General features: G+C 49.9%; 2 protein-coding genes across 3 annotated transcripts in view; one reads left to right on the forward strand and one right to left on the reverse strand.

Moving 5' to 3' along the window:
- abl1 (c-abl oncogene 1, non-receptor tyrosine kinase) overlaps positions 1-12,895 on the forward strand; it is a 30,653-nt gene extending 17,758 nt beyond the window's left edge. For both annotated transcript variants that reach the window (XM_084486964.1, XM_084486965.1), the window contains exons 4-11: positions 945-1,217; positions 2,503-2,587; positions 5,080-5,257; positions 6,278-6,462; positions 6,565-6,717; positions 6,859-6,948; positions 8,748-8,870; positions 9,944-12,895. In XM_084486964.1, coding sequence (XP_084343090.1) covers positions 945-1,217; positions 2,503-2,587; positions 5,080-5,257; positions 6,278-6,462; positions 6,565-6,717; positions 6,859-6,948; positions 8,748-8,870; positions 9,944-11,595 — 2,739 coding nt within the window. In that variant the 3' untranslated portion in view covers positions 11,596-12,895. The remainder of the gene's footprint in view (positions 1-944; positions 1,218-2,502; positions 2,588-5,079; positions 5,258-6,277; positions 6,463-6,564; positions 6,718-6,858; positions 6,949-8,747; positions 8,871-9,943) is intronic.
- Positions 12,896-13,573: 678 nt separating this feature from the next.
- rab14l (RAB14, member RAS oncogene family, like) lies at positions 13,574-27,173 on the reverse strand. Its single transcript, XM_084486874.1, has 8 exons — positions 27,077-27,173; positions 22,967-23,025; positions 21,378-21,431; positions 19,579-19,756; positions 19,389-19,455; positions 16,233-16,320; positions 15,881-15,911; positions 13,574-15,682 (listed from the first exon to the last, which is right to left on the reverse strand). The coding sequence occupies exons 2-8, from the start codon at positions 23,016-23,018 to the stop codon at positions 15,505-15,507; spliced, it is 648 nt and encodes a 215-aa protein (XP_084343000.1). The 5' UTR covers positions 23,019-23,025; positions 27,077-27,173; the 3' UTR covers positions 13,574-15,504.
- Positions 27,174-27,477: the final 304 nt, after the last annotated feature.

A 27,477-nucleotide genomic window follows, 5' to 3' on the forward strand; every position in this document is an offset into this window, starting at 1 on the left:
TTAAAGTCACAACACTGGCAAAGCAACACTGTCAACATGCACACCACATGTAAGGCTTCACTATGTAACAGGCCCCACCGCCTCCCTTCAAGCACATCTGGATGGTTTTATTCCAACGACACATAGGGTATAAAACAATGCAATGCAGAATCGTCAGCAGGAAATCCTGGTGAGTATTGTTAATTGTATTGTATTGTATTGTTAATTGTAAATTGCAGTCACCTCTGCATCGATGGACCAAACTTGCCTTGTGAATATGATCACTAGTTGAGTCATTTAGTTTTCATTCAGAGGTGAACTTGAGCCAGCAGAGGGCCGTTCTACCTGCAGGAACGCAAGGCATGGCAGGAATGCCTCTTCACTGTCTTTGAGATGCTGATAAGCGAGCGCAGTGCAGGGGCAAGGCCCCTGTCAGTAGAATATCCAGCGTAGCTCCGCCCCTGTCAGTAGAATATCCAGCGTAGCTCCGCCCCTGTCAGTAGAATATCCAGCGTAGCTCCGCCCCTGTCAGTAGAATATCCAGCGTAGCTCCGCCCCTGTCAGTAGAATATCCAGCGTAGCTCCGCCCCTGTCAGTAGAATATCCAGCGTAGCTCAGCTCGTTTGTGCCCCCACTCAGTGGACCACTGGATCCCAGATTAATCGTAACCAAAATGATAGTTTCTCAACGGTCAAAAGCAAACATACATATACATAGTATATGTATATGTTCATGCACTGTTTGACCTTAGAGCAGGTTGTGTTTCAGCAGTATTATTAGTGAAGTCAGCGGTGAAATCAACCCCTGCCACAGAACAATTTGACATATGACATCTAGTTCCCCTCATTTTGCACCCTCCACATCCCGTCCATCTCCTCCTCCACCACGGGCTGAAGGAGGACTAAGAATCTCTCGGTCATGTATTTAGCGAGTTTCCATCTACCTCCACCCTCTACCCCCCCCAGCTGTACGTGTCCTCGGAGAGCCGCTTCAACACGCTGGCGGAGCTGGTGCACCACCACTCCACGGTGGCCGACGGCCTCATCACCACCCTCCACTACCCGGCGCCCAAGCGCAACAAGCCCACCGTGTACGGCGTGTCGCCCAACTACGACAAGTGGGAGATGGAGCGCACCGACATCACCATGAAGCACAAGCTGGGCGGCGGGCAGTACGGCGAGGTGTACGAGGGCGTCTGGAAGAAGTACAACCTCACCGTGGCCGTCAAGACGCTCAAGGTGAGAGGAGGGATCACTGGGAATGAACCGCGTTCATACAGCGCGGTTCTGACCAGCGGCCACTCAAAGCGCTTCACAATATGGCCTCACATTCACCCATTCATGCTCACATTCACACACCGACGGCGGTGTCAGCCACGCAGGGCGACAGCCAGCGCGTCAGGAGCAGTCAGGGTGAGGGCGTCTCGCTCAGGGACACCTCCACACTCCGCTAGGAGGAGCCGGGGATCGAACCAGCGACCTTCCGGTTCCCAGCCGACCCCTCTACCTCCTGAGCCCCACGCTGCCAATGAGGAGCCACCATAAAGTTGGATTGATTTGTTTAAGACACATTTAATATATTCGGGTTGTTTGGGACACACACTATTATATCCACCATGAAGGATTCTGTTTGATATTCACCCTTTTTGCTTCCTAATCTCGATAAGTCATTGAAGCGATGTATTTCATATTAGTGCTGTGTACACATCGGACAATTTTTCAGACATATTTTCCCAAGGGTCACACAATGTCCTTGATATTAGGAAAGAAATTTGTTGAATATCGATATCGGCGATCTAATAGTGTGAAATATTGTCCAATGTGCAGTCTTTACACCAGACTCATTTGATCAAATCTGTCCTATTATAACTAGCTATTTTACTCTGCAAGAAAATACAGTCAAACTAACATCACCGCAGTGCGCTTCTATTAAACCTTTGTTACCTTTTTAATTAGGCTTATATAATTATTTGAATGAAGGAATAATAAAGAATCAAGCTGTTGAGAACTCTAGCCATACTCATGGCTATGCGTCTGAAATAAGAACACACTGTACTGTATATTGTATTTGTTTAGGTCTATATTTCGACAATTTAAGAGACAACTTGTCACCCAAACAGAAGCAGCAGCCCACTAGAGGGGGGCTGGGGCTCTGGCCCGGCCTCAGAGATGCTCCATCTCGGTGTGTCCAAACTGGTTGTGGAAACGTAAATCAATGCGCTACCGTTCAAAAAGGGCCAATGGAAAAGCGCTATTGGTGTTGTGACAGACATAAAAAAAGTGTACCTAATCGTAACCGTATCCACCAGGCCGAGGTTATGGACCAGCAGGTGTTTAATGTGTAGAGGGGTCATCTACAATGTAAACCAACCTACAAGAGACGTGGTGGTTGGGTCTCTCTATGAGATCATCACAGGATATGTGGCACTATCTATCACTATCTGTTAATTCCCTTTTTGTGGGAATTTAGCCCCCAACCACACTTTAATATATGTGTGTGTGTGTGTGTGTCTGTGTTGTTCAGGAGGACACGATGGAAGTGGAGGAGTTTCTGAAGGAGGCGGCGGTGATGAAAGAAATCAAACACCCCAACCTGGTCCAGCTCCTGGGTACCACATCACAGTCAGACCACCACAGTCCATTATAAACCTGGAGCTTATCCATGCAAATCATATATATATATATATATATATATATATATATATGGTGCAGTGAATATGCGGGGAACCTATGATATACACTACCGTCCAAAAGTTTGGGGTCACCCAGACAATTTCATGTTTTCCATGAAAACTCAAACATTTATTCAAGTTTTCAGCTGTTTCCAGCTAGAATAGCCATTTACCACATAAAAAAATGTCTAGACTGTATTTCTGATTAATTCTGACCCAAACTTTTGAACGGTAGTGTAATAGGACCCTGATTTTTGAAGGAGAAGACGATATTGTGTATAATATTGTGATGAAATATTTTAGGTTTCGCTTTGGGATTTATCTTTCCTGTGGTCTAACATTTAAAGGACAATTCCGGTATTTTGAACATTGAGCCCCCTTTCTGGTTTGTCTAGGATGAAATAGAGTGGTTGACACCAAAATTTGGACTATTAGTCCTGTCTCGGGTATTTGGCTCGTTAAAATCGCCCTGCCTGCTTCAGAATGGCTGGCTATGGGCATTCACAAACCTGTCCTTAAAACAACCCTAAACGTTTGTTTTCAGAACAACAGTGGTGTTTGTTGATGTTCCAAATCAAGTATTGTAGCGAAATTCAGTTTCTGTCGTGTTTTATTTGGCGTTTTGTAAATCCATTGATTTCTGTTGAAGACTCATTGCTCGTAGGGTTGTGCTGATGGACGATGTCATCGTGATGGCTGACCGACATCACGATGGAGCCACCATCGTGATGCCACGCCCTCCGTCAGACACACACTAACCCTCCTAGTCGCTTCTATAGTTGAACTTAAAACTTTGCAGGGATTGCTCTGTAAATTAAATTAAGAATATAACTAATGCATATTCATGCTATTTTAAATACGGTAGCCTATGCCAGCGACGTGACTTCCGCGATCTGATCACATTTCTCGATGTCGCCAAACTGTGACTATGCTGCTGGAGAAAATGTACAGCGAAGCAGCAGCCTCGCTCCGTGAGATCCTGTCCTTCACTGTCCTGTATTCGGATTGTATTGTACCGCTGCTACGATGACCTAATTTCCCCCCGGGGATAAATAAATCAATGATCTATCTATCTAATGGAGAAAGTTGCCGTCACCACCGATGCTTGGACAGCGTTGACTACGGAGGCCTACGTGACGGAGACCGTTCACTTCTTTGCTGACTGGCTGTGCAGAGTGCGGTCCTGCAGACCGCTTAATGCCACAGAGGCACACTGCGGAATACATGAATTTTCGTTTCCAAATATTTATTTAAAAACGAAAATATCTGTTTTAGTGCATGTGTGTTCAAATAAATGGTTCTATAACTTAAACAAATTCCGTTGCAAATTGGAGGCTCGCAGCATCAATATCCTGACTAAAAAAAGTTAGTCGGCCAACGCAGACACATTTTGCAGATTGTAAATTGACATGAGACATTGTAAACGTTCACAATCCTGCTCTATGTTCTGTGATATTTTCTTTATCATCATTTCTATTAACTTCTGCGAGGCGCATAAAGTGGTCATGTAGATTGGTCGTCTGCCCGTCTATTGCACGGATCACACATGAGCAGATCTTGCACACAACGTCAGTCGTGTCCCTTGGCTGTCCACTCTCATCAGGTCGAAATCCAAAAAATTGCCATAAAAGCGAAGTAGCCTTACTACCCTTTTTACAACTTTTTTTTTTTTCTTTACGTGAAATAACAAAATGATAGTTTTTAAGTAGAATGATGTAAAGAGATAGTAGAAAGTGCTACGATGTCATCGTCCATCGTGATGTTTTACTGTAAACGTCAACTGCCAATTTAGGGGACATCGCCCAACCCTAATTGCGCGTTGTCCGGAAATGGAAAGGGGGGCTGGTTGTAGTCTTTTCGCTCTGTCTAGCCCTACTGTTGATACGGAAAACCGAGTGAAAAAGACTACAACCAAACGTAAACAGCCCCATTTCTGGTTCCGGTCCAGTTTCCGTTTCAATGGGATTTAAAAAAACACCACTAACCACTCGGTGAGTTTCACATTTCTGAAAACAAACGTTTAGGGTTGTTTTAAGGACAGGTTTGTGAAGCAGGCAGGGGCGATTCTAAATGAGCCAAATACTGAGACAGGACCAATAGTCAAAATGTCGGTGTCAACCACTCTATTTCATCTATTTCAGACAAACCAGAAAGGGGGCTCGATGTTCAAAATACCAGAATTGTCCTTTAAGTTGGGCTGTAGGTCTGGATAAACTGAACCCCACCTAGTTGATGCTCATTGACTATAGGTGATGCTCTCTAGCACCCTCTGTAGGACCGACCACTAGTTGGAAGTTTACATCTCCATTTCTTAACTAATGAATAAAACATTTGCTGAGTCGACCTGACAACACAGCTATTGTGTTGCTGCCGTTGTTTTTGGTCCTCTAATCCATCCGGGACTAAGGTGTTGTGTGATGTCCACACAGGGGTCTGCACACGAGAGCCCCCGTTCTACATCATCACAGAGTTCATGACCCACGGCAACCTGCTGGACTACCTGAGGGAGTGCAACCGCGAGGAGGTGAACGCCGTGGTGCTGCTGTACATGGCCACACAGATTTCCTCTGCCATGGAGTACCTGGAGAGGAAGAACTTCATCCACCGGTGGGTGGCTCTCCTCTCATGGGGCCTCTCCTGGGTTCTGAGACCATGGCTCACATGGCCACATGACCACAATTATAGAAACGTGGATAAGTTGGACCATTCCCGTCTTTAGCCCGGGATTCGCATTTTCCATTGGTCGGATTGTTTTTAACGGATATGGCAAAATTGTGCCAGAACAGGGTTGAAGGTGCAGAACCCAGGCTGATGAAGCAGCACTCTTATATCAGAGGGGAGCAGCGCATGCAGCTCCCCCCGTCACTCAAAAGCCTGTTTTATGGGCCCCTGATGAGAAGAGATGTCCTATTATCAACCCATGAAGGATGTTTCTCTGAGGACGAGGAGCTGATTCTACCGACAGTCGGGTTGATGCCATGATGCACGTCCGACCGCTCCTCACCGGTTCTGATGTCTCACCGTAGCTCTTCTGTCGCGTTACTCAGTCCTCCTCCATAAACGTATAGTGAGTACCTGTCCCCTGGCGCGCTCTCCGCTCTCCTCACCAGATCAGCAGCTGCTGTTGTAACACGGCCGTCTCTGCTCCGTCTCACTGTGGTCTCAGCGGGCGGCTGTGTCATGCGGCCCAGCTGCGTTGGCCTCACTAATTGCCTGCCTTATTCTTTTACAACGTGTTGAGACCGGTTGTGCACAGACATGGTGACAACGACATTGGCATGAGGGAGGATAGCGTGTAAAGGGATGAGTTGTCCTCTACAGTCTGTTAGTGAACGTTATCCTAGAGAAAAGGCCCTACTGGAAGAAAGTGGATCTCTAAGGCCCTGTCCCAATTCTCCCCCGTCCCCTAGATCTGAGCCCTAACACTAGATCTGAGCCCTAACCCTAGATCTGAGCCCTTACCCTAGATCTGAGCCCTAACTCTAGATTTTGCGCGTTCCCGTGAAGGGGTAGGATGTCCCAATACTTGGCAAGGGGGAGTGCCTCTTTTCCCTTAAAATCAACCCTTGAACGCTAGCCAGCTTGTCTCTCCCCCACCCTGTCTCACCCCATGTTTTCTCCCCTCAGGGACCTGGCGGCCCGGAACTGCCTGGTGGGGGAGAACCACCTGGTGAAGGTGGCGGACTTCGGTCTGAGCCGGCTGATGACGGGGGACACCTACACGGCCCACGCCGGGGCCAAGTTCCCCATCAAGTGGACCGCCCCCGAGAGCCTGGCCTACAACAAGTTCTCCATCAAGTCCGACGTGTGGGGTGAGCTCCTCGTTTTGGGTGCACTGCCTCTGCCCTGGCTCAGGACCAGGCTGCTCGTTGGGTTCGATTAGGGTTTGATTTAATGCCGTTGGACCTCCACAGCGTTTGGCGTGCTGCTGTGGGAGATCGCCACCTACGGGATGTCCCCGTACCCGGGCATAGACCTGTCCCAGGTGTACGAGCTCCTGGAGAAGGACTACCGCATGGACCGGCCCGAGGGATGCCCCGAGAAGGTCTACGAGCTCATGAGAGCCTGTGAGTCCAGGACCCGCCCACGCACCACTAGAGCGGATCACGTTGTCATGGGGACTAGGGCCCGCCCACGCACCGCTAGAGCGGATCACGTTGCCATGGGGACTTGTTTTGGTGTTATGTAATGGTCTGTTCCTTCTGAAGGCTGGAAGTGGATCCCCGCCGAGCGGCCGTCCTTTGCTGAGACCCACCAGGCGTTTGAGACCATGTTCCAGGAGTCCAGCATCTGTGACGGTCAGTGACTAGAGAGACCGCCCTGCAGTGAGGGTCAGTGACTAGAGAGACCGCCCTGCAGTGACCAGAGAGACCGCCCTGCAGTGACCAGAGAGACCGCCCTGCAGTGACTAGAGAGACCGCCCTGCAGTGACTAGAGAGACCGCCCTGCAGTGACCAGAGAGACCGCCCTGCAGTGACTAGAGAGACCGCCCTGCAGTGACTAGAGAGACCGCCCTGCAGTGACCAGAGAGACCGCCCTGCAGTGACTAGAGAGACCGCCCTGCAGTGACTAGAAAGACCGCCCTGCAGTGACTAGAGAGACCGCCCTGCAGTGACTAGAGAGACCGCCCTGCAGTGACTAGAGAGACCGCCCTGCAGTGACTAGAGAGACCGCCCTGCAGTGACTAGAGAGACCGCCCTGCAGTGACTAGAGAGACCGCCCTGCAGTGACTAGAGAGACCGCCCTGCAGTGACTAGAGAGACCGTCCTGCAGTGACTAGAGAGACCGCCCTGCAGTGACTAGAGAGACCGCCCTGCAGTGACTAGAGAGACCGCCCTGCAGTGACTAGAGAGACCGCCCTGCAGTGACTAGAGAGACCGCCCTGCAGTGACTAGAGAGACCGCCCTGCAGTGACTAGAGAGACCGCCCTGCAGTGACTAGAGAGACCGCCCTGCAGTGACCAGAGAGACCGCCCTGCAGTGACCAGAGAGACCGCCCTGCAGTGACGTCAGTGACCAGAGAGACCGCCCTGCAGTGACTAGAGAGACCGCCCTGCAGTGACTAGAGAGACGGCCCTGCAGTGACTAGAGAGACCGCCCTGCAGTGACTAGAGAGACCGCCCTGCAGTGACCAGAGAGACCGCCCTGCAGTGACTATAGAGACGGCCCTGCAGTGACTAGAGAGACCGCCCTGCAGTGACTAGAGAGACCGCCCTGCAGTGACTAAAGAGACGGCCCTGCAGTGACTAGAGAGACCGCCCTGCAGTGACTAGAGAGACCGCCCTGCAGTGACTAGAGAGACCGTCCTGCAGTGACTAGAGAGACCGCCCTGCAGTGACTAGAGAGACCGCCCTGCAGTGACTAGAGAGACCGCCCTGCAGTGACTAGAGAGACCGCCCTGCAGTGACTAGAGAGACCGCCCTGCAGTGACTAGAGAGACCGCCCTGCAGTGACTAGAGAGACCGCCCTGCAGTGACCAGAGAGACCGCCCTGCAGTGACCAGAGAGACCGCCCTGCAGTGACGTCAGTGACCAGAGAGACCGCCCTGCAGTGACGTCAGTGACTAGAGAGACCGCCCTGCAGTGACGTCAGTGACCAGAGAGACCGCCCTGCAGTGACTAGAGAGACCGCCCTGCAGTGACTAGAGAGACGGCCCTGCAGTGACTAGAGAGACCGCCCTGCAGTGACTAGAGAGACCGCCCTGCAGTGACCAGAGAGACCGCCCTGCAGTGACTATAGAGACGGCCCTGCAGTGACTAGAGAGACCGCCCTGCAGTGACTAGAGAGACCGCCCTGCAGTGACTAAAGAGACCGCCCTGCAGTGACTAGAGAGACGGCCCTGGAGCAGCAGAGGGTCAGAGTGGAGAGAGCCACTCCTCACCCCACTGCTATTGGTTGAAATCATTGTCAATTGCGTTGCATAAAAGCGTCTGTGAATCGACTAAATAATCTATGGTCACCCTTCTGGAACCATCCTAACGTGTGTGTGTGTGTGTGTGTGTGTGTGTGTGTGTGTGTGTGTGTGTGTGTGTGTGTGTGTGTGTGTGTGTGTGTGTGTGTGTGTGTGTGTGTGTGTGTGTGTGTGTGTGTGTGTTCAGAGGTGGAGAAGGAGCTGGGGAAGAAGGGGAAGAAGCTGACCCTGGGGCCCCTCCAGCAGGCCCCCGAGCTGCCCACCAAGACCAGGACGCTGCGCAGGAACCACCGGGACGGAGACAGCCCAGGTAGAGACGTGGGAGGGGCTCAGACAGGACCCATCATGTGGGTACGAACTGAGTGGAGAGAAATGTCTCTTTAGTGTAGAGGACGTAGACACGCTTCCACTGCCCGCTGTCCCCTAACGGAGCGGAGGCTGCATGGGTCAGAGCGCAGGTCCTCAGGTCCTCAGAGCGTAGGTCCTCAGGTCCTCAGAGCGTAGGTCCTCAGGTCCTCAGAGCGTAGGTCCTCAGGTCCTCAGAGCGTAGGTCCTCAGGTCCTCAGAGCGTAGGTCCTCAGGTCCTCAGAGCGTAGGTCCTCAGGTCCTCAGAGCGTAGGTCCTCAGGTCCTCAGGTCCTCAGAGCGCAGGTCCTCAGAGCGTAGGTCCTCAGGTCCTCAGGTCCTCAGAGCGTAGGTCCTCAGAGCGTAGGTCCTCAGAGCGTAGGTCCTCAGAGCGTAGGTCCTCAGGTCCTCAGAGCGTAGGTCCTCAGAGCGTAGGTCCTCAGAGCGTAGGTCCTCAGAGCGTAGGTCCTCAGAGCGTAGGTCCTCAGGTCCTCAGAGCGTAGGTCCTCAGGTCCTAGGTCCTCAGAGCGTAGGTCCTCAGGTCCTAGGTCCTCAGAGCATAGGTCCTCAGGTCCTCAGGTCCTAGGTCCTCAGAGCGTAGGTCCTCAGGTCCTCAGAGCGTAGGTCCTCAGAGCGTAGGTCCTCAGGTCCTCAGGTCCTAGGTCCTCAGAGCGTAGGTCCTCAGGTCCTCAGAGCGTAGGTCCTCAGAGCGTAGGTCCTCAGAGCGTAGGTCCTCAGAGCGTAGGTCCTCAGGTCCTCAGAGCGTAGCTCCTCAGGTCCTAGGTCCTAGGTCCTCAGAGCGTAGGTCCTCAGGTCCTCAGAGCGCAGGTCCTCAGGTCCTCAGGTCCTAGGTCCTCAGGTCCTAGGTCCTAGGTCCTCAGGGCGGCGTGTGGCTCAGGAGGTAGACCGTCGGCTGGTCGCTCTAGGTGTCGGCTCCTCCTAGCAGTGTGGAGGCTGAGCGCTGGCCGGCGCCCTGCGTGGCCGACTGGTGGTCAGTGTGTGAATGTGAGGCCCAGCGCTCACCGCCCCCTCTCCTCAGACCCGCTGGACCCCGAGGGCCCCGTGTCGTCGCCCATGCTGCCCAGGAAGGAGCGGCCGGCGGCGGACGGCCCGCCCAACGACGACGACCGGCTGCTGCTGCCCAAGGACAAGACGCGCAGCAGCGGCTTCCTCAGCCTCATCAAGAAGAAGAAGAAGAACGCGCCGGCCCCGCCCAAACGCAGCTCCTCCTTCCGGGAGATGGACGCCCACGTGGAGCGGCGGGGCCAGACGGCCGACCACGCCCGCGACGCCGACGGCTTCAGCGGCGACCAGGACCCGCTGAGGTTCCTGTCGCTGAACAACAACGGCTCGGCCGGCGGCGTCCCCAACGGGGCCCCCTCCTACCCCGGGCCCCTGTTTCCCAGGAAGAAGGGGGGCCCTGCGGCGCCCGGCCAGGCCGGCAAGGGGCCCGCCACGCCGCCCGGCGAGGAGGAGCTGGTGTCCAACTCCAAGCGCTTCCTGCGCTCCTCGTCGACCTCGGGCCTGCAGCCGGGGCCCCCGGGGAGCGAGTGGCGGTCGGTCACGCTGCCCCGGGACCCCGGCCACCGCCACTTCGACTCGGGCACCCTGGGGGCCAAGCCGGCGCTGCCCCGCAAGAGGGCCAGCGAGCAGAAGGGGGAGGGGGGCCCTAGGAGGGGGGCCCTCACCCCTCCTCCCCGTCTGCCCAAGAAGGGGGAGGAGGCGGGGGAGGAGGTGCTGAAGGAGCCGGACCCCGGCCCCGGCGCCGGCCCCCACGCGCTGACGCCCAAGCCGGTGCGGCGCCCGGGGGGCCCGGGGGGCCCGGGGGGGCCCGACTGCTCCCGGACCAGCGCCCTGCAGGCGGAGCTGCTGAAGCCCAACGTGTTCCCCGCGCTGGGCGCCGCCGCCGACGAGTGCCGCGCCCGCCGGAACAAACACGGCGACGCGTCCCTCCGGGAGCGGGGCCGCTTCAGCAAGCCCAAGCCGGCGCCGCCGCCGCCCCCGGCGTCCAGCGCCAAGCCGAGCCGGGCCCCGCGGAGCCCCAACCACGAGCCGCCGCCGCCGTCCCCCTCGGAGGGCAAACCCCGGAGCCCTCTCTCGGAGGGCCCCCCTCCCGCCGAGCCGCCCCGCGCCAAGCTGCCCCCGGGCTCCGGCGGCGGCAAACCCCAGATCTCCAGGAGCTCCTCGGCCTCGGTGTCGGCCTCCGTCTCCTCCCAGTCGCTGGGCGGCTCCTCCTCCTCCTCCTCCTCCTGCTCCTCCCCGCCGGGGGAGCCCCCGCCCGCCGGCCCCGCGCCGCCCTTCATCCCCCTCATCACCACGCGCCGCTCCCTCCGCAAGACGGCGCCGCGGCAGCCGGCGGAGCGCGCGGCCAGCTGGGCGGTGACGCGGGACATGGTGCTGGAGGGCACGGAGCTGCTGCGCTGCGCCATCGGACGCAACTCGGAGCAGACGGGCAGCCACGGCGCCGTGCTGGAGGCGGGCAAGAACCTCTCCAAGCACTGCATCAGCTACGTGGAGTCCATCCAGCAGATGAGGAACAAGTTTGCGTTCCGCGAGGCCATCAACAAGCTGGAGGGCAGCCTGCGGGAGCTGCAGATCTGCCCCGCCGCCTCCGGGGGCGCCAGCGGGCAGCAGGACTTCAGCAAGCTGCTGTCCTCCGTCAAGGAGATCAGCGACATCGTGCAGAGGTAGCGCTTGGCCCGGGGAGGGGCGGGGCGGCTGAGACCACGGGACACCGGAACACTGAGCGCCAGCGGCTAATGAACAGCTTCTGTTGGCTCGCTGCGGGGACTAGTGGCTGTCAGAGTGGGGGGGGGAGGGGAGAGTGTCTGCTGTGGTACTGTGTGTGGGAACCAGTCCGAGTCATGAGAGCTTTAACTATGAATGGACGTCCCATCCTCCTGGTCGTTAGGGGATCCTCGAGGGTCAATCAATGTTTCTTGGAAGGTTTAGTTTTGGTCCTTCTTCCAGGAAGCCCAGTCCCGTTCTGTTTCAATGTGCAAACACAACCCTGAACCTCCGAGCAATGACACTTGTGACATTCAAACGCAGTTTGAGCTTTTAGTTTAAACCCCAAACCTGGGAGGTGTCCTGATGCCATGAGCTGTCCTTTTTTATCTATATATTTTTTTTTACAACCTCCCCTGACTGTGTACCCTGTCCCCTCCTCGTGTGCTCAGAGATGTCCTGCCAGTATTCAGCGTCCATCAAGGGTTGATGGACGAATGCAAACAAGGTGAATTGACACCTTTGAAATATATATATATATATATATATATATATATATATATATATATATATATATATAGCTGCACAATATGGAAATAAATAGAGCCAAATCGAGCAGTGGCGCTAACCAATCCAGCGATGAGGGAGCAGAGCTCCACCACTGACTGTCAAAGTGCCTGATTGGTTCTCAGACTGAATCTCCTGTTTTACAACGTTTAACATTTTTTTTTTTTAAGTTTTTTTTTTTTACCAAACTAGCCACTTCAAGACTAAAGTAGCAGCATGCTCTGAGCTGGTGAGGCGGCTGCATTCCAACAGTGTCTCACCACAGAGCAGGTGGTCGACCGAGGACGAGTGAGCGTCACGCCGCCTTAATGCTGTTTCTACCCCAGCAAGAAACATGACTGGACAGAAAAGAATCTCCAATGATGATACGTACGCGTCACTCGCTGTCTTAAAGACTGAACCTTAAAGTGAGGAGCTCACCGGCAGACTCAACATAAACTCATTCCACTGTAACGTCAAACTTAACTTTTTGTACTGCCTCTCCTGTCTGAACCATGTTGTTTTACGTATTGATGCTGTAACACGCGTGCCCTGTCTGACTGCGATGCCTCTGGACGGACCAGCCGCCTGGTCAACGTGGACCTCTGGTATTGATCCTTTACCAATAATGCCACTATTTGGTTTAGTAACCGAGCCTCCTCACTTACTCATTTTCTCTGTAAATACTTTTTGCTTTGTTCCTTTTTAGCCTTTGTGCAATTTTTGTTGCAATAAAGTAAACATGAACTGTTACTTGAAAACCAACGTTGTGGTGGCTCTTTCTCCATCTGTATAGAAGATATATTCAGCATGCTGCGCTCGCGGCCTGGCTTATTCTGGGCCAATCCCAAAGTCCGGACTCTGCTGCGCGTTCTCGCTAAATTGAGTGAGTCCCAATGTCGAACTTCAAAGAGCGTGAGCCGTGAGGGTTTGAGTCCACACCTACCGAGCCCTTTCCGTGAGTCTGCAGACTTAACCGGGGAATTACCCACAGTTCAAAGCGGAGACCGTAGGGAAATCCGGAAATTAGGAAGGTAAACAAATGATTAATAATTAAGAAAGTTGTATATATTGAAAAATATGTTCATTGAGGCAGCCGTCTCCTGTGCCTTGGCCGTGTGGAAAGCAACAAACTCAAAATGAAAATTCCCAAACCGGCAACCGGCAAGTGTCAGCAACATCTTTGTCATTAAACGTTGCCAGGGTGACATGTTCTCTCATGAAGTGCCGTCCCAATCCTATCTGAGCCCATGTGGCCTCACACGCTCAAGTTAATAAGCACCTGAGATCAATGAAGTCTGAGTCCTCAGGGCTCACTTTGGGGTTGGCCCGCTCTCTCAGTATCTGACCACTTCAGTGGTGTCCAGGTGTAAGCAGATGCAATAAACCACTGTCGTGTATTTCAGTATTTTATTGTCATTATTAAAATCAAAAGCTATTTTTTGTATCATATACACAAGAATGTATTTAAATGTTAGCCCACGCCTTAGCCCAGTCACAATTTATACATATGTACTATTTGTACTATAGAAAGAAAAACAGGAAGTTTTGAAAAGTGAAAAGGTGGTAGAAATAAATGGTTGTCTTAACCCCTCCCAGAACGAAAACCAATCCCAATTCAGGACTGCAATGGAGCGTTGCCATTGGACAACATACTCGTAAACCAAACCCTGAAAACATGAAAAGCGTGACATTCCTTGTGTCACCGTCTACCAGAATAAAATAAACTATGGTACGAATACTAATTTGCATATCAACCCACCCTTTACCCAAATTGACTGTGGAAATAACAGGTTAAGTTGCACTTCGTCTGTTTGTTACATTACCTCATACAAACTATTTTACAGTAGCCAACCCCCTCCTGAAAGCATGAATTCCAGGCAACCCTCTCAGCACAACTGTACAGCCCACAGCTTTCTCTACGCCCACCCAGTAGCATTGTCATCACCAATAATTAAAGAAGCAAATAGATATATACAGCCATCAAATCAGAATTCACTATTATACAGAACATGGAAAATGGTCAAATAGATTCAGAAGATGCAATCCCAAAGTTTCCTGTGGGGGTTCTGCTGAGGCCACACAAGATCAAATCAATCACTGATCAATAATATATATATGGGTGGGATTGTTTGGGGACTGTCAACATTACATTATTTTACAGGTATGAATCCTAATTTGATAAAGGTTGGTTAATTTAACAATAAAAAGACAAAGTGTAGCAAAAAAATTACATTCAAACAGGAAGTTAACATTAGTCATGATAAGGCAACCAACAATGATAAGATGCATGGTTAAACATTAGTCTGGGGGAAGAAACGGGGAGAGGCGGGAATCCTTCCAGTTAAATGGAAATTAAAACACATTGAATCTGAAGTGTCTTTTAAGTCAAATTCAAAAAGGAATTCCTTATTTGACCACACACACACACACACACACACACACACACACACACACACACACACACACACACACACACACACACACACACACACACACACACACACACACACACACACACACACACACACACACACACACACACACACACACACGTTTTGAATACATTAGCATGGTTACCATAATACCAGCGTTGCCAAATCAGATGACACAACCGGTAACTATTCAAATAAATACCAAATTAGACGCGGCCACCTGGGAGGTTTTCAGACTGAGAAATGAAACATGGAAACAGGAATGCAGTCCTGACCGTGACCTAGTAGACTCAACAGGCCTCGCTTCAGGGGATAAGGGTCAAAGGTCAGGTCCTCATCTATTGATCCAGACGTTTGTGTTTCAGCATAGATTATAAAAGAATGAAGGATGGTTAAAAATGATGGGTTTCGTTGGGTTAAACCTGCCACCAACAGTCGCGTGTTGACGTGATTTGTGGTACAAATGGAGCCGGGCTACCAGACCACGTGATGCTAGCAGGATGACAGAGAACACACATCGAGGGGGGGGGGGGGGGGGGGGGGCGCAGAGAGAGGACCACGTTGGAGAGAAACTGCTGCGAGTCGATTGGAGGAGTGTGTGTGCATGGATCATAGTGGGGGGGACCAACTGACAGCCACATGAAACAGGAGGGAAGTCCACACACACACACACACACACACACACACACACACACACACACACACACACACACACACACACACACACACACACACACACACACACACACACACACCAGCATCTTCACCCCCCCTCCCTCCTCGTCGTCCCCTTCCTTAGCCCCGCCCACTCAGCTCAGACAGCAGTGCTGGGGGTCCGGGGGGGGGGGGGTACAGGTGACAGAGGGGGTCTAGACAGAGACAGAGGGGGTCATTAGCAGCCACAGCCGTCCCTCTGGGGGGCGGGCTCACTGGTGAGGCGGCCCCCCTGCGGGGCCGAGGGCTTGTGCTGGACCCCCGACTCGGCGGCGTTCAGGTCCAGGCTGCCGTCCTGGATGTTCTGGTAGATCTTCTTAGCGGCCTCCAGGAACGCATCCTCCACGTTCTCACCGCTACACACACACACACACACACACACACACACACACACACACACACACACACACACACACACACACACACACACACACACACACACACACACACACACACACACACACACACACACACACACACACTTTTTAAAGTCACAGGAATACATTTGCTGGTAACAAATGGTTCAGTTCAGAAAGGAGGACTGATGGCCTTACGTTTTTGCACTGGCCTCCAGGAATAACAGACCTGTGGGGGCGACACAGAGCATAATGTCAACACACACCTCACCCCGCCAGCCTGCTTGAGTCTGTTTATGTCCAGGTGTAAGGATCGCACTATGCTGTCATTGCTCTGTCTCTCTTTGGTTTACATGTTGCTTTGATGTCACATGACCACAACACACAAGTTTGATCTATGTCGAAAAGGATTCCGCACACGCGCACACACACACACACACACACACACACACACACACACACACACACACACACACACACACACACACACACACACACACACACACACACACACACACACACACACACACACACACACACACACACACACCGTTCTCCTCAGCAAACTGCTTGGCCTCGTCGTAGGTGACGTCTCTCTGGGCCTCCAGGTCGGCCTTGTTACCGATCAGGATGATCACCTGAGGACAGACGGACACACGGTCAACACCTGAGGACAGACGGACACACGGTCAACACCTGAGGACAGACGGACACACGGTCAACACCTGAGGACAGACGGACACACAGACACACTGAACCGCTCATCAGGACGATCACCTGAGGACAGACGGACACACGGACACACTGAACCGCTCTACTGGTTATTCATAGAGAACAAGAGGATCATTAGCGTTTCCTAAACCAATGACTAGTAAGGAGTCGGTGTTAAATAAGACATCACTAGCACCATCTTGTGGCGTGTCTAGATAATTACGACAGTAAGGACCATTATTTTAAAGATCCCATGTTACTTTATGGATGCTTTAATATAAGTGTTAGTGGGCTCCTAATACAGTACTTGAAGACGTTTAAGAAATTCAGCCTTGGTGCAGAATTACAGCCACTACGAGCCAGTCCCACAATGAGCTCTCCACAAACGTGCCGTTTTTAGAGGCGGGACAAGGTGGAGGGTGGGGGCGTGGCCCTGAGCAGCTTGCGGCCACGGCACCATGCGCTCGTGTTTACAGTGGATGTATCGCAATGGCGAGGCGCACACAGCTTTTGGCCGTGTTCTGTAAATATTCTAGAACATTCCGGGTGCTTCGGCGGGAGTCCTGGAGCTCTATATCTAAATAATATCATATATAATACAATATATATTATCACGGCCAAAGTCTGTGTGCGCCTCCAGACGATATTACGAATCTCAAACGACTGCGTCGGGTTCTCTGACGTCTCTGGTTCTTCCACATCAATCTGAAGTCGACTGATCCGCGACATGGAGGAGAAAGGGATTGATGCCCGCGATTGTCTCCCGCCGGAGCCCTGCTGCCCGCTGCCGAGGCACCGCCTCTCATCTGACCCCCACTACCAGCCTCGTTGTGGAAACACCAGAGACGTCAGAGAAGCTGACAGTCTAGTCTTTTCACCAAGCTTGCCTCACTGTGTTGCGTGTTGTCAGAAACAGTATTGTAGACACACTGTAGTGCTCAATGTGAAGGTCTAGTCTGGCAATGAGCCAATTCACTGTAAACAAAACTCTTGTGGACGAATGGATGCATCCAATCGTCTGCTGTATAATCGATTAATCGATACAAATCGATTAATATTAACACCCCTAATTCAGAGTAGTTTGATTTACAGTTAATCAAATCCACAATAAAGGCAATCTACAGCATGGGAGGAGACTCTAAGGACAACTACCCAACATGGTGATCAATAGTCGTATGGGGAAGGGACGCAGGGAACACAAAACACACGCTTAGTACAGTAGAGAGCTTACTGTACTGTTAGTGAGCTTAGTACAGTAGAGAGCTTACTGTACTGTTAGTGAGCTTAGTACAGTAGAGAGCTTACTGTACTGTTAGTGAGCTTAGTACAGTAGAGAGCTTACTGTACTGTTAGTGAGCTTAGTACAGTAGAGAGCTTACTGTATTGTTAGTGAGCTTAGTACAGTAGAGAGCTTACTGTACTCACTGTGTTGGGGTTGGTGGTTATTACAGTAGCTTACTGTACTCACTGTGTTGGGTTGGTGGTTATTACAGTAGCTTACTGTACTCACTGTGTTGGGGTTGGTGGTTATTACAGTAGCTTACTGTACTCACTGTGTTGGGGTTGGTGGTTATTACAGTAGCTTACTGTACTCACTGTGTTGGGGTTATTACAGTAGCTTACTGTACTCACTGTGTTGGTGGTTATTACAGTAGCTTACTGTACTCACTGTGTTGGGGGTTATTACAGTAGCTTACTGTACTCACTGTGTTGGGGTTATTACAGTAGCTTACTGTACTCACTGTGTTGGGGTTATTACAGTAGCTTACTGTACTCACTGTGTTGGGGTTGGTGGTTATTACAGTAGCTTACTGTACTCACTGTGTTGGGGTTGGTGGTTATTACAGTAGCTTACTGTACTCACTGTGTTGGGGTTGGTGTTATTACAGTAGCTTACTGTACTCACTGTGTTGGGGTTGGTGGTTATTACAGTAGCTTACTGTACTCGCTGTGTTGGGGTTGGTGGTTATTACAGTAGCTTACTGTACTCAGTGTTGGGGTTGGTGGTTATTACAGTAGCTTACTGTACTCACTGTGTTGGGGTTACTGTACTCACTGTGTTGGGGTTGGTGTTATTACAGTAGCTTACTGTACTCACTGTGTTGGGGTTGGTGGTTATTACAGTAGCTTACTGTACTCACTGTGTTGGGGTTATTACAGTAGCTTACTGTACTCACTGTGTTGGGGTTGGTGGTTATTACAGTAGCTTACTGTACTCACTGTGTTGGGGTTGGTGGTTATTACAGTAGCTTACTGTACTCACTGTGTTGGGGTTGGTGGTTATTACAGTAGCTTACTGTACTCACTGTGTTGGGGTTATTATAGTAGCTTACTGTACTCACTGTGTTGGGTTGGTGGTTATTACAGTAGCTTACTGTACTCACTGTGTTGGGGTTGGTGGTTATTACAGTAGCTTACTGTACTCACTGTGTTGGGGTTGGTGGTTATTACAGTAGCTTACTGTACTCACTGTGTTGGGGTTGGTGGTTATTACAGTAGCTTACTGTACTCACTGTGTTGGGGTTGGTGGTTATTACAGTAGCTTACTGTACTCACTGTGTTGGGGTTATTACAGTAGCTTACTGTACTCAGTGTTGGGGTTATTACAGTAGCTTACTGTACTCACTGTGTTGGGGTTACTGTACTCACTGTGTTGGGGTTACTGTACTCACTGTGTTGGGGTTGGTGGTTATTACAGTAGCTTACTGGGGTTACTGTACTCACTGTGTTGGGGTTACTGTACTCACTGTGTTGGGGTTGGTGGTTATTACAGTAGCTTACTGTACTCACTGTGTTGGGGTTGGTGGTTATTACAGTAGCTTACTGTACTCACTGTGTTGGGGTTGGTGGTTATTACAGTAGCTTACTGTACTCACTGTGTTGGGGTTGGTGGTTATTACAGTAGCTTACTGTACTCACTGTGTTGGGGTTGGTGGTTATTACTGTACTCACTGTGTTGGGGTTGGTGGTTATTACAGTAGCTTACTGTACTCACTGTGTTGGGGTTGGTGAGGTTCCTGGCGTCGGTCAGCCAGCTGCTCAGATGGTTGTAGGTGCTTCTCCTGTGCGACAGCAAACAGAACAAACGGTCACTCTGACTGCACACCACCTCACCCACCATCAGCCGGCCGTGACCCCCCCTCCCAGTGTGATGGTGTGAGTGTGGGTTGTGTCACCGTGGTTACCTGGTGATGTCGTAGACCATGAGCGCGCCGGCGGCCCCGCGGTAGTAGGAGCGAGTGACGGCCCTGAAGCGTTCCTGGCCCGCCGTGTCCCAGATCTGGAGCTTGATCTTCTGCCCGCTCACCTCCATGATCCGTGTCCCGAACTCCACGCCGATGGTGTGAGGGCAGTCCGCCATGACTGGGGACAGCAGGGGGTACCGGGCTCACACCTTAGGGCGCACTCCCACTAGGCCGTCTGTACCGTGCCCGGGTACGTTTGCCCCCTGAAGTCTAGATCGTTGGGCTAGTGTGAGCACGCCGTCCGTACTCAGTACAGTTCAGTTCCGTGGCCTCAGGTCACACGGAGAGGTGTGCTCAGACTCTAATGAGCCCACACACACACACACACGGATACGCAGCCTATATGTACCAGAGGCAACCACACTCAGGCCCAGGTGAGATGGCCTAGTGTGAGCACAGGCCAGCGGCGCAGTGGGGGGGGGGTTATAGTACTTAGTTGTGTAGCCTCTTACCCTAGCTATCTGTGTTGTACACGGGGAACGGGTTAACCTAGTGATGGTTAGTGTATACGGGGAACGGGTTAACCTAGTGATGGTTAGTGTATACGGGGAACGGGTTAACCTAGTGATGGTTAGTGCTTGGCACTTGGTTCTATGAACATCCTTACTGTACTGACAGCAATATACTGTTGTTTCTCTTTCTTCTGACAAACGTATTTATGGTAAGTCGCTTTGGACAAAAGAGTCTGCTAAATGCCATAAATGTAATGTTGCTGTAAGCATGGCTCGCTGTGACCACTGGAGAGAGACACTTATTAACATGATCCTGAAAGCTTCATCCACGTGCTCTAGTTCCTCTTTTGGGGACAATGATCAGCGTAATGAAACAGGAAAGACGGCGTGAAGTTCAGGTTCTGGTTCATTCTGGTGGTTTCCCGCTGCTAGTGGAGCGTCCAGACAGACCCATCACCTTTCTTCATGTTGGTTTGCTAGCCTCACTGCCTTCATTATTCCCCCTACACTATTTCACATAGTTGGGTACAGTGAAACACTCCTGGTATGCATCATGAAAACACCCACAAATGTATCTATTTATTTTGAATTATGAATTGGAATGCAATCTATTTATACGTTAAACTCGCTCTATGCAATATAAAAAACAATGACTCAATAAAAGAAATCAAGTCAACAAGGCCCAGGTGTCATTGAACAACAGATCCACCACATGCCTCCAGCGTAGTGAAGTCAACCCCAGGGCGAGACGCAGGCCTGTGCTCACCAGACACAGCTGCCACATCACACGCCTTCCAGCGTAGGAACGACAACCACAGCGCAGCCAATCAACGCACATTCAAAAGCAGGTTCTAACGCAGCCGCGTGTGTGTGTGTGTGTGTGTGTGTGTGTGTGTGTGTGTGTGTGTGTGTGTGTGTGTGTGTGTGTGTGTGTGTGTGTGTGTGTGTGTGTGTGTGTGTGTGTGTGTGTGTGTGATGTGCTCCTGGTCTGAAGCGGATGAACACATCCTCTGCTCTGCTCCTTAATGGAGGCAGTAAATAACACTGAGCTGAATGGTAATTGGGCTGCTGCAGCTGACTAACACACACACTGGAGAACATCCTCTCAGCGTGGCATCACACTCCCTCCTCTGTGTCACTGGCTCACTGTGTGTGTGTGTGTGTGTGTGTGTGTGTGTGTGTGTGTGTGTGTGTGTGTGTGTGTGTGTGTGTGTGTGTGTGTGTGTGTGTGTGTGTGTGTGTGTGTGTGTGTGTGTGTGTGTGTGTGTGTGTAAAGGCAGTACTTACATTTCTTCTCCGTGAACTGATGGAGCAAACATGATTTCCCTACCCCCATGTCACCTGCAGGAAGGAGAGGGAGAGGGAGGGTGAGGGTGAGGGTGAGAGTGAGGGAGAGGGAGAGGGAGATGGTGAGGGAGAGATCACTAACAGCCCAGCCTACTGTCCACATGGTAGTAGTAGTTTCAGTACGTTTGGTGCATTAAGCTACAGTCTAGTACCCATTACTTTTCTGGACAAATCAACCTTCCCCCCTCATTGTAAAAGTCCTTGGCAGGTCCAGACATTAGAGGGTCTATAACCTGCTCAGGTTCATCACAGGGCGCAGCAGTCTTGGCAGCATGTGATGTTACAACAGCACTACCAGAGGCTAGTGTCAACAGGAGGAAGAGGAAAACACAGGGCAATGTCTCAGCTCAAGGCCGTCTGTCAGTCAGCGTACATAACTCAAGGCTGTGTGTGTGTGTGTGTGTGTGTGTGTGTGTGTGTGTGTGTGTGTGTGTGTGTGTGTGTGTGTGTGTGTCAGGGGAGGGGAGCCCTGGGTTGACACCAGCTGACCGACCACTGCCAGGAATGTAGACACAAGAAGTTACCTTGTCAACACAATGGAAGTGTGTCCACATGACACAGAGGGCCAACCCCAAAGTCAGCCCTGAGGACTCAGACTTCATTGATCTCAGGTGCTTATTAACTTGAGCGTGTGAGGCCACATGGGCTCAGATAGGTTCAAATGGGATTGGGACGGCACTTCATGAGAGAACATGTTACCCTGGCAACGTTTAATGACAAAGATGTTGCTGACACTTGCCGGTTGCCGGTTTGGGAATTTTCATTTTGAGTTTGTTGCTTTCCACACGGCGGTGGCACAGGAGATGGCTGCCTCATTGAACATATTTTTCAATATTTACAACTTTCTTAATTATTAATCATTTGTTTGTTGTTGATTACCTTCTTAATTTCCCTATGGTCTATGCGGTAAACGCTTTGAACTGTGGGTAATTCCCTTAGGTTAAGTCAGCACTGATGCGGACTCAGGGAAAGGGCTCGGTAAGTGTGGACTCAAACCCTCACGCCCTATGACATTCGACATTAGGACAGCCCTAAGGCTGCACTTATTTTGCGAGAAGGCGCAGCAAAGTCTTCGAGTCCGGACTTTGGGATTGGTCCAGAGTCTTCTTATGAGAGTCAGTATTCACTGATGACTCGTATTCTGAGTCTTCTTATGAGAGTCAGTTCTCATTGATCAGATATGGGTCTTCCAGTCTTATGCAAGTCTGAAGGGTCTTAAACATTAAACTTTTGACATCTAAAATACTCTCAACCCATTATCTGAATGCTTGAACCGAAAAGCATTAGATGCTTAAATTGGCATCACAACAAAATGATAAATGATGGACATTCATTTTTTACGATTCGAGGCGTTTATGTGTAAAAAAGCTGAAATATCACTTTTGTTTTATCCAGCTGCCATTATGTTTTATGTGTTTTGGAGACGCTGTTATAAATAATAACCTGCTTCAGCAAATAGCCATAAGTAGCACAAGTCCAATACTATCATAATTCCATTCCGATCACTATTTCTTGTCGGGTTCACTTACCGATGATGATGTATTTGAAGATGTAGGAGTAATTGTACGGGGCGGTGGCCATCGTGGCGCTGAAACAGAGAGAGGAAGCACTGATGTGAGATGAAGAGACACCATAAGGTTGTTGTGGTTGTTGGTGTTCCAGAATGTCGGGCCTGATACCAAAGCTTCCTCAGGTGATGAGGGGCTAATCAACACGATGACGTGTAGCAATAGGGTTCAACTGATGCACTTATTATGTGAAAGGCGTGGCAGTGCTTTTCTTCTGGAAGCCAGTTGACCACAGACACCCTGTAGCTTAAAACTACAGTACTAAGAGCTGCCATCCCATCCTAATACGAACACGTTTTTAAAAGTAAGAATTTGTTTTGACACTTCCAGCCTAAACTGACATAACACCGCTGCGGTGGGCTAATGTGTAGTATAAACATGCTGGTCAAGATAATTTGTTCATACCAATTATTGTCATGTATTGTTAGACTCTGTTTGCGGTCAAGGAAGGCACCGTGTTTAACAGACATGTTACACCAAACAAATGGTCAACAACAAGGTGTTTAGAAGATGCTTTTAGGGCTAATTGCTTTTGGGCAAAGACTGAGTTAATTAAGGAGGTGGGGGCCTTGGCATCTTGCTAAACAACACCTACAAGTAAGCTGCAGACATTGGATCACACCCAGAACCGATGACTAAGGCCACAGTGCCTGCAACCTGCTCTCCCTGTTGAACTGAACAACATCCCACTACAGAATGATGGAAACACGATCAAAGGGAGATACAGCGTGGAACTCCCCAGAGGGTGTATGATCATGTTTTCAAACTGTAAGATAGGATTGCTCCTTCCACTTGGCCTGCAAAAACATATTGAACCTGGTTGAAATAATTCAATGCCATATGCATTCCAGGTAGATCAACTAGACATAAGATCTTTAAATGTATTCATTTGTTGGACTTTGAGATTCCTTAAGTTATAATGGGGCCAGTAGGTCAGCTGACAGACACATGATGGTTTTGAGAGGAACTGAGACCTTTGAGTGAACATCTTTCCATGTTGATGTTAACTCAAACATCAAGGTGATAATTAACGGTTTATAAACGCTAGGGTTAAGATTCCAAGGCACTCGGGCAGCCAGTCATTCAACTGGATATCAATAGCATTTATGGATGATGTCGCGAAAAATGAAATATTAGCTTACTTGAAAAGTATTAGGTAGAGCATTGCAAAATGATCACTTCTGGCCTGAAAACAGTGATTTTTATCATAAGATATTCAAGACAGAATTAGATTGGGCTACGATCGAATGACAACCAATGACTATATGTTTACTCAATAGAGGGGCATAGCTTTAACAATTGTCAACACGTTGACAATTTACTTCTAAATGGAGCCGAAATAGGCACACTGAGTTGTCCTTAGTGAGGCTGCTCTAATGAACCAGTCCTTAGTGAGGCTGCTCTAATGAACCAGTCTTTAGTGAGGCTGCTCTAATGAACCAGTCTTTAGTGAGGCTGCTCTAATGAACCAGTCTTTAGTGAGGCTGCTCTAATGAACCAGTCTTTAGTGAGGCTGCTCTAATGAACCAGTCCTTAGTGAGGCTGCTCTAATGAACCAGTCTTTAGTGAGGCTGCTCTAATGAACCAGTCCTTAGTGAGGCTGCTCTAATGAACCAGTCCTTAGTGAGGCTGCTCTAATGAACCAGTCTTTAGTGAGGCTGCTCTAATGAACCAGTCCTTAGTGAGGCTGCTCTAATGAACCAGTCTTTAGTGAGGCTGCTCTAATGAACCAGTCTTTAGTGAGGCTGCTCTAATGAACCAGTCCTTAGTGAGGCTGCTCTAATGAACCAGTCTTTAGTGAGGCTGCTCTAATGAACCAGTCCTTAGTGAGGCTGCTCTAATGAACCAGTCTTTAGTGAGGCTGCTCTAATGAACCAGTCTTTAGTGAGGCTGCTCTAATGAACCAGTCCTTAGTGAGGCTGCTCTAATGAACCAGTCTTTAGTGAGAGTGAGGCTGCTCTAATGAACCAGTCCTTAGTGAGAGTGAGGCTGCTCTAATGAACCAGTCCTTAGTGAGGCTGCTCTAATGAACCAGTCCTTAGTGAGGCTGCTCTAATGAACCAGTCCTTAGTGAGGCTGCTCTAATGAACCAGTCTTTAGTGAGGCTGCTCTAATGAACCAGTCTTTAGTGAGGCTGCTCTAATGAACCAGTCTTTAGTGAGAGTGAGGCTGCTCTAATGAACCAGTCTTTAGTGAGAGTGAGGCTGCTATGAGGTTGTGTGCTTGTGGCAGAGCCACCAACACACTAAAGAGCGCTGTACACGACATCACAGATCCTCAACATGTGTGCAGCAGGTGAGAGGAACCGTCCAAGGAGCGCTCTTCTTTCAGTTCATATTCCCCATCAGCCCCCACCCACCATGGTAACCCCCCCCCAGCTTCCATTCCCATAAAGGCGGGTCAGCCTTTAAGGATCACTCCCCCTCACATGACTCTCATGGGGTGTCTCCTAATGACCCCGACACCAGCAGGGCGCCCGCTGCCTGCACTCACACAGGGGGACTGAGTGGTACCAGGTGGAGCAACAAAACCAAGTTTCCTGAATAAAATAAACGTTTTATTCAGGAGCTGCAAATGGTTATGTGCAGAAGAGTTGGCAGGAAGTAGTGTATCTGAAGAGGAACATCGTGTGTCACATGATGACTTGTGTCACATGACGACGTGTGACTGCAGCCTCAGCACTTTCACTCTCCACCACCTTTGGCCAAATAAGGAAACAGTGCCGCAGATTTTGTAAAGAAAACTCTTTTAAAGGATGCATATGATTGATACAATAATGCCATCCGGATTCTTAAAGCAACAACTATTGCTACCTGACAAAATTACTATCACAAAATAAACATAGTAAATATTATTCTCTAAAATCCCTAACAAATCCAGGTTAACTGGGATAAACATTATTTTATTATTAGCCTTGCAAGACTAGCTACACATCCCAGTGTACCAAGTATGCCGTTTTAGCAAGCAACATTTTAAACTGCTTTCTTTGTGTGAACAACATTAGCTAGAGATAAGCAGCATGGTTGTGAAATAGAAAGATATAAGATATTACTAGCAAGGTATCAAGATCGCCAAGTTAAACAGATACTTTCCAATAAGGGCACATTAATTAACCATCATGAACAACATTACCTTAGTTAACATGAACACCATTACCTTGGTTACCATGAATACCATTAGTTAACATGAACACCATGGCCTTAGTTAACATGAACACCATGGCCTTAGTTAACATGATTTCCATTACCTTAGTTAACATGAACACCATTACCTTAGTTAACATGAACACCATTACCTTAGTTAACATGAACACCATTACCTTAGTTAACATGAACACCATTACCTTAGTTAACATGATTTCCATTACCTCAGTTAACATAACCATTACTTTAGTTAACATAACCACCATTACCTTAGTTAACCTGTACATCATTAGTAAACATGAACACCATTACCGTAGTTAACATGACAACCATTAGTAAATATCAACACCGTTAACAAAGATGACAAGACTAATAGTTAACTGTTAATTAACTGTTACCTTATGCTTATTGTTATGTCCGCATCTTATTACTGCATAAACTAATGTTAATAAAAGGTTCACTGATGTACCCTTATTGTAAGGTGTTACAGCCTCCCTCCCTCACACCCTGACAGCTGGACCCCCCCTCCTCTCCGCTGAGCCCCTGGTCTCCATCAGGTCCGCCCTGGTCTTCATGTTGTTGTGGTCTAAGTTGACATTGAGCCGACCACACCAATGCGTAGTTTAAAGCTGTTCACTATACTGGGCTGGCTAACCTCCGCGGTTTACTCGCGGGTGGTTCCGCAGCGGGGTCTGTGTGCCGGGTGGTGCTGCTGGGGCAGAAGGTGGAGGTGGTCGTCTCATCCTCCACTGGTCGTCCCTTAACCTCTCACGGATCCAGGCTAGCATCCTTAGCTCACGTATTAGCCTGCTGACTGCCTGCTAACGTCAGTGAGCACCACGGTCACAGTCCGCCTCCCGGCCCACAGACTGGACGGCGTTGTTCTGACTCTACCGCTCCTATGTACGCGTCCTCCCGGTTTCCTTACCTTGTGGTGTTGTCGCTTTGTATTCCTGTGCGGGTCTTCTTCACCAGAGCTCTGCAGGTTATCCTGTCTGCTGAGCCAATATGGCGGCTCCCTGCACTGGGTCGGTCTCCCGCCAGTGTTGCCAGATTGGATTGGCAATTCCCAGCCCAACTATGGACTAAAAACCGCCCAATCAACCAATTACCCGCTCAGTACAACCGATTAATCATATACTTCTGCAATGGAAACTAAATGAATACACACCTAAACGCAACCTGATTATTAAATATGACGTTTATGTGGTATACAATGAACCTCTCATCTATCTCTCACACACACGAACCTCACAAGGTCTGTGTAAAGAACACAAATGCAACATAATTGACCTAATAGCTTTAATAATCCAATAATGTCCTACAGGC

The sequence above is a fragment of the Micromesistius poutassou genome (assembly GCF_964030765.1).
Source record: "Micromesistius poutassou genome assembly, chromosome: 22".
Taxonomy (NCBI): domain Eukaryota; kingdom Metazoa; phylum Chordata; class Actinopteri; order Gadiformes; family Gadidae; genus Micromesistius; species Micromesistius poutassou.

What these genes read in the sequence shown, in the direction of transcription:
- rab14l (XM_084486874.1), bottom strand. Translation starts at nt 23,018, where the DNA reads ATGGCCACCGCCCCGTACAATTACTCCTACATCTTCAAATACATCATC. An exon ending in CTTCAAATACATCATCATCG is followed by an intron (nt 21,432 to 22,966) that starts GTAAGTGAACCC and finishes TCCTTCCTGCAG; the next exon opens with GTGACATGGGGGTAGGGAAA. An exon ending in TCAGTTCACGGAGAAGAAAT is followed by an intron (nt 19,757 to 21,377) that starts GTAAGTACTGCC and finishes TGCTGTCCCCAG; the next exon opens with TCATGGCGGACTGCCCTCAC.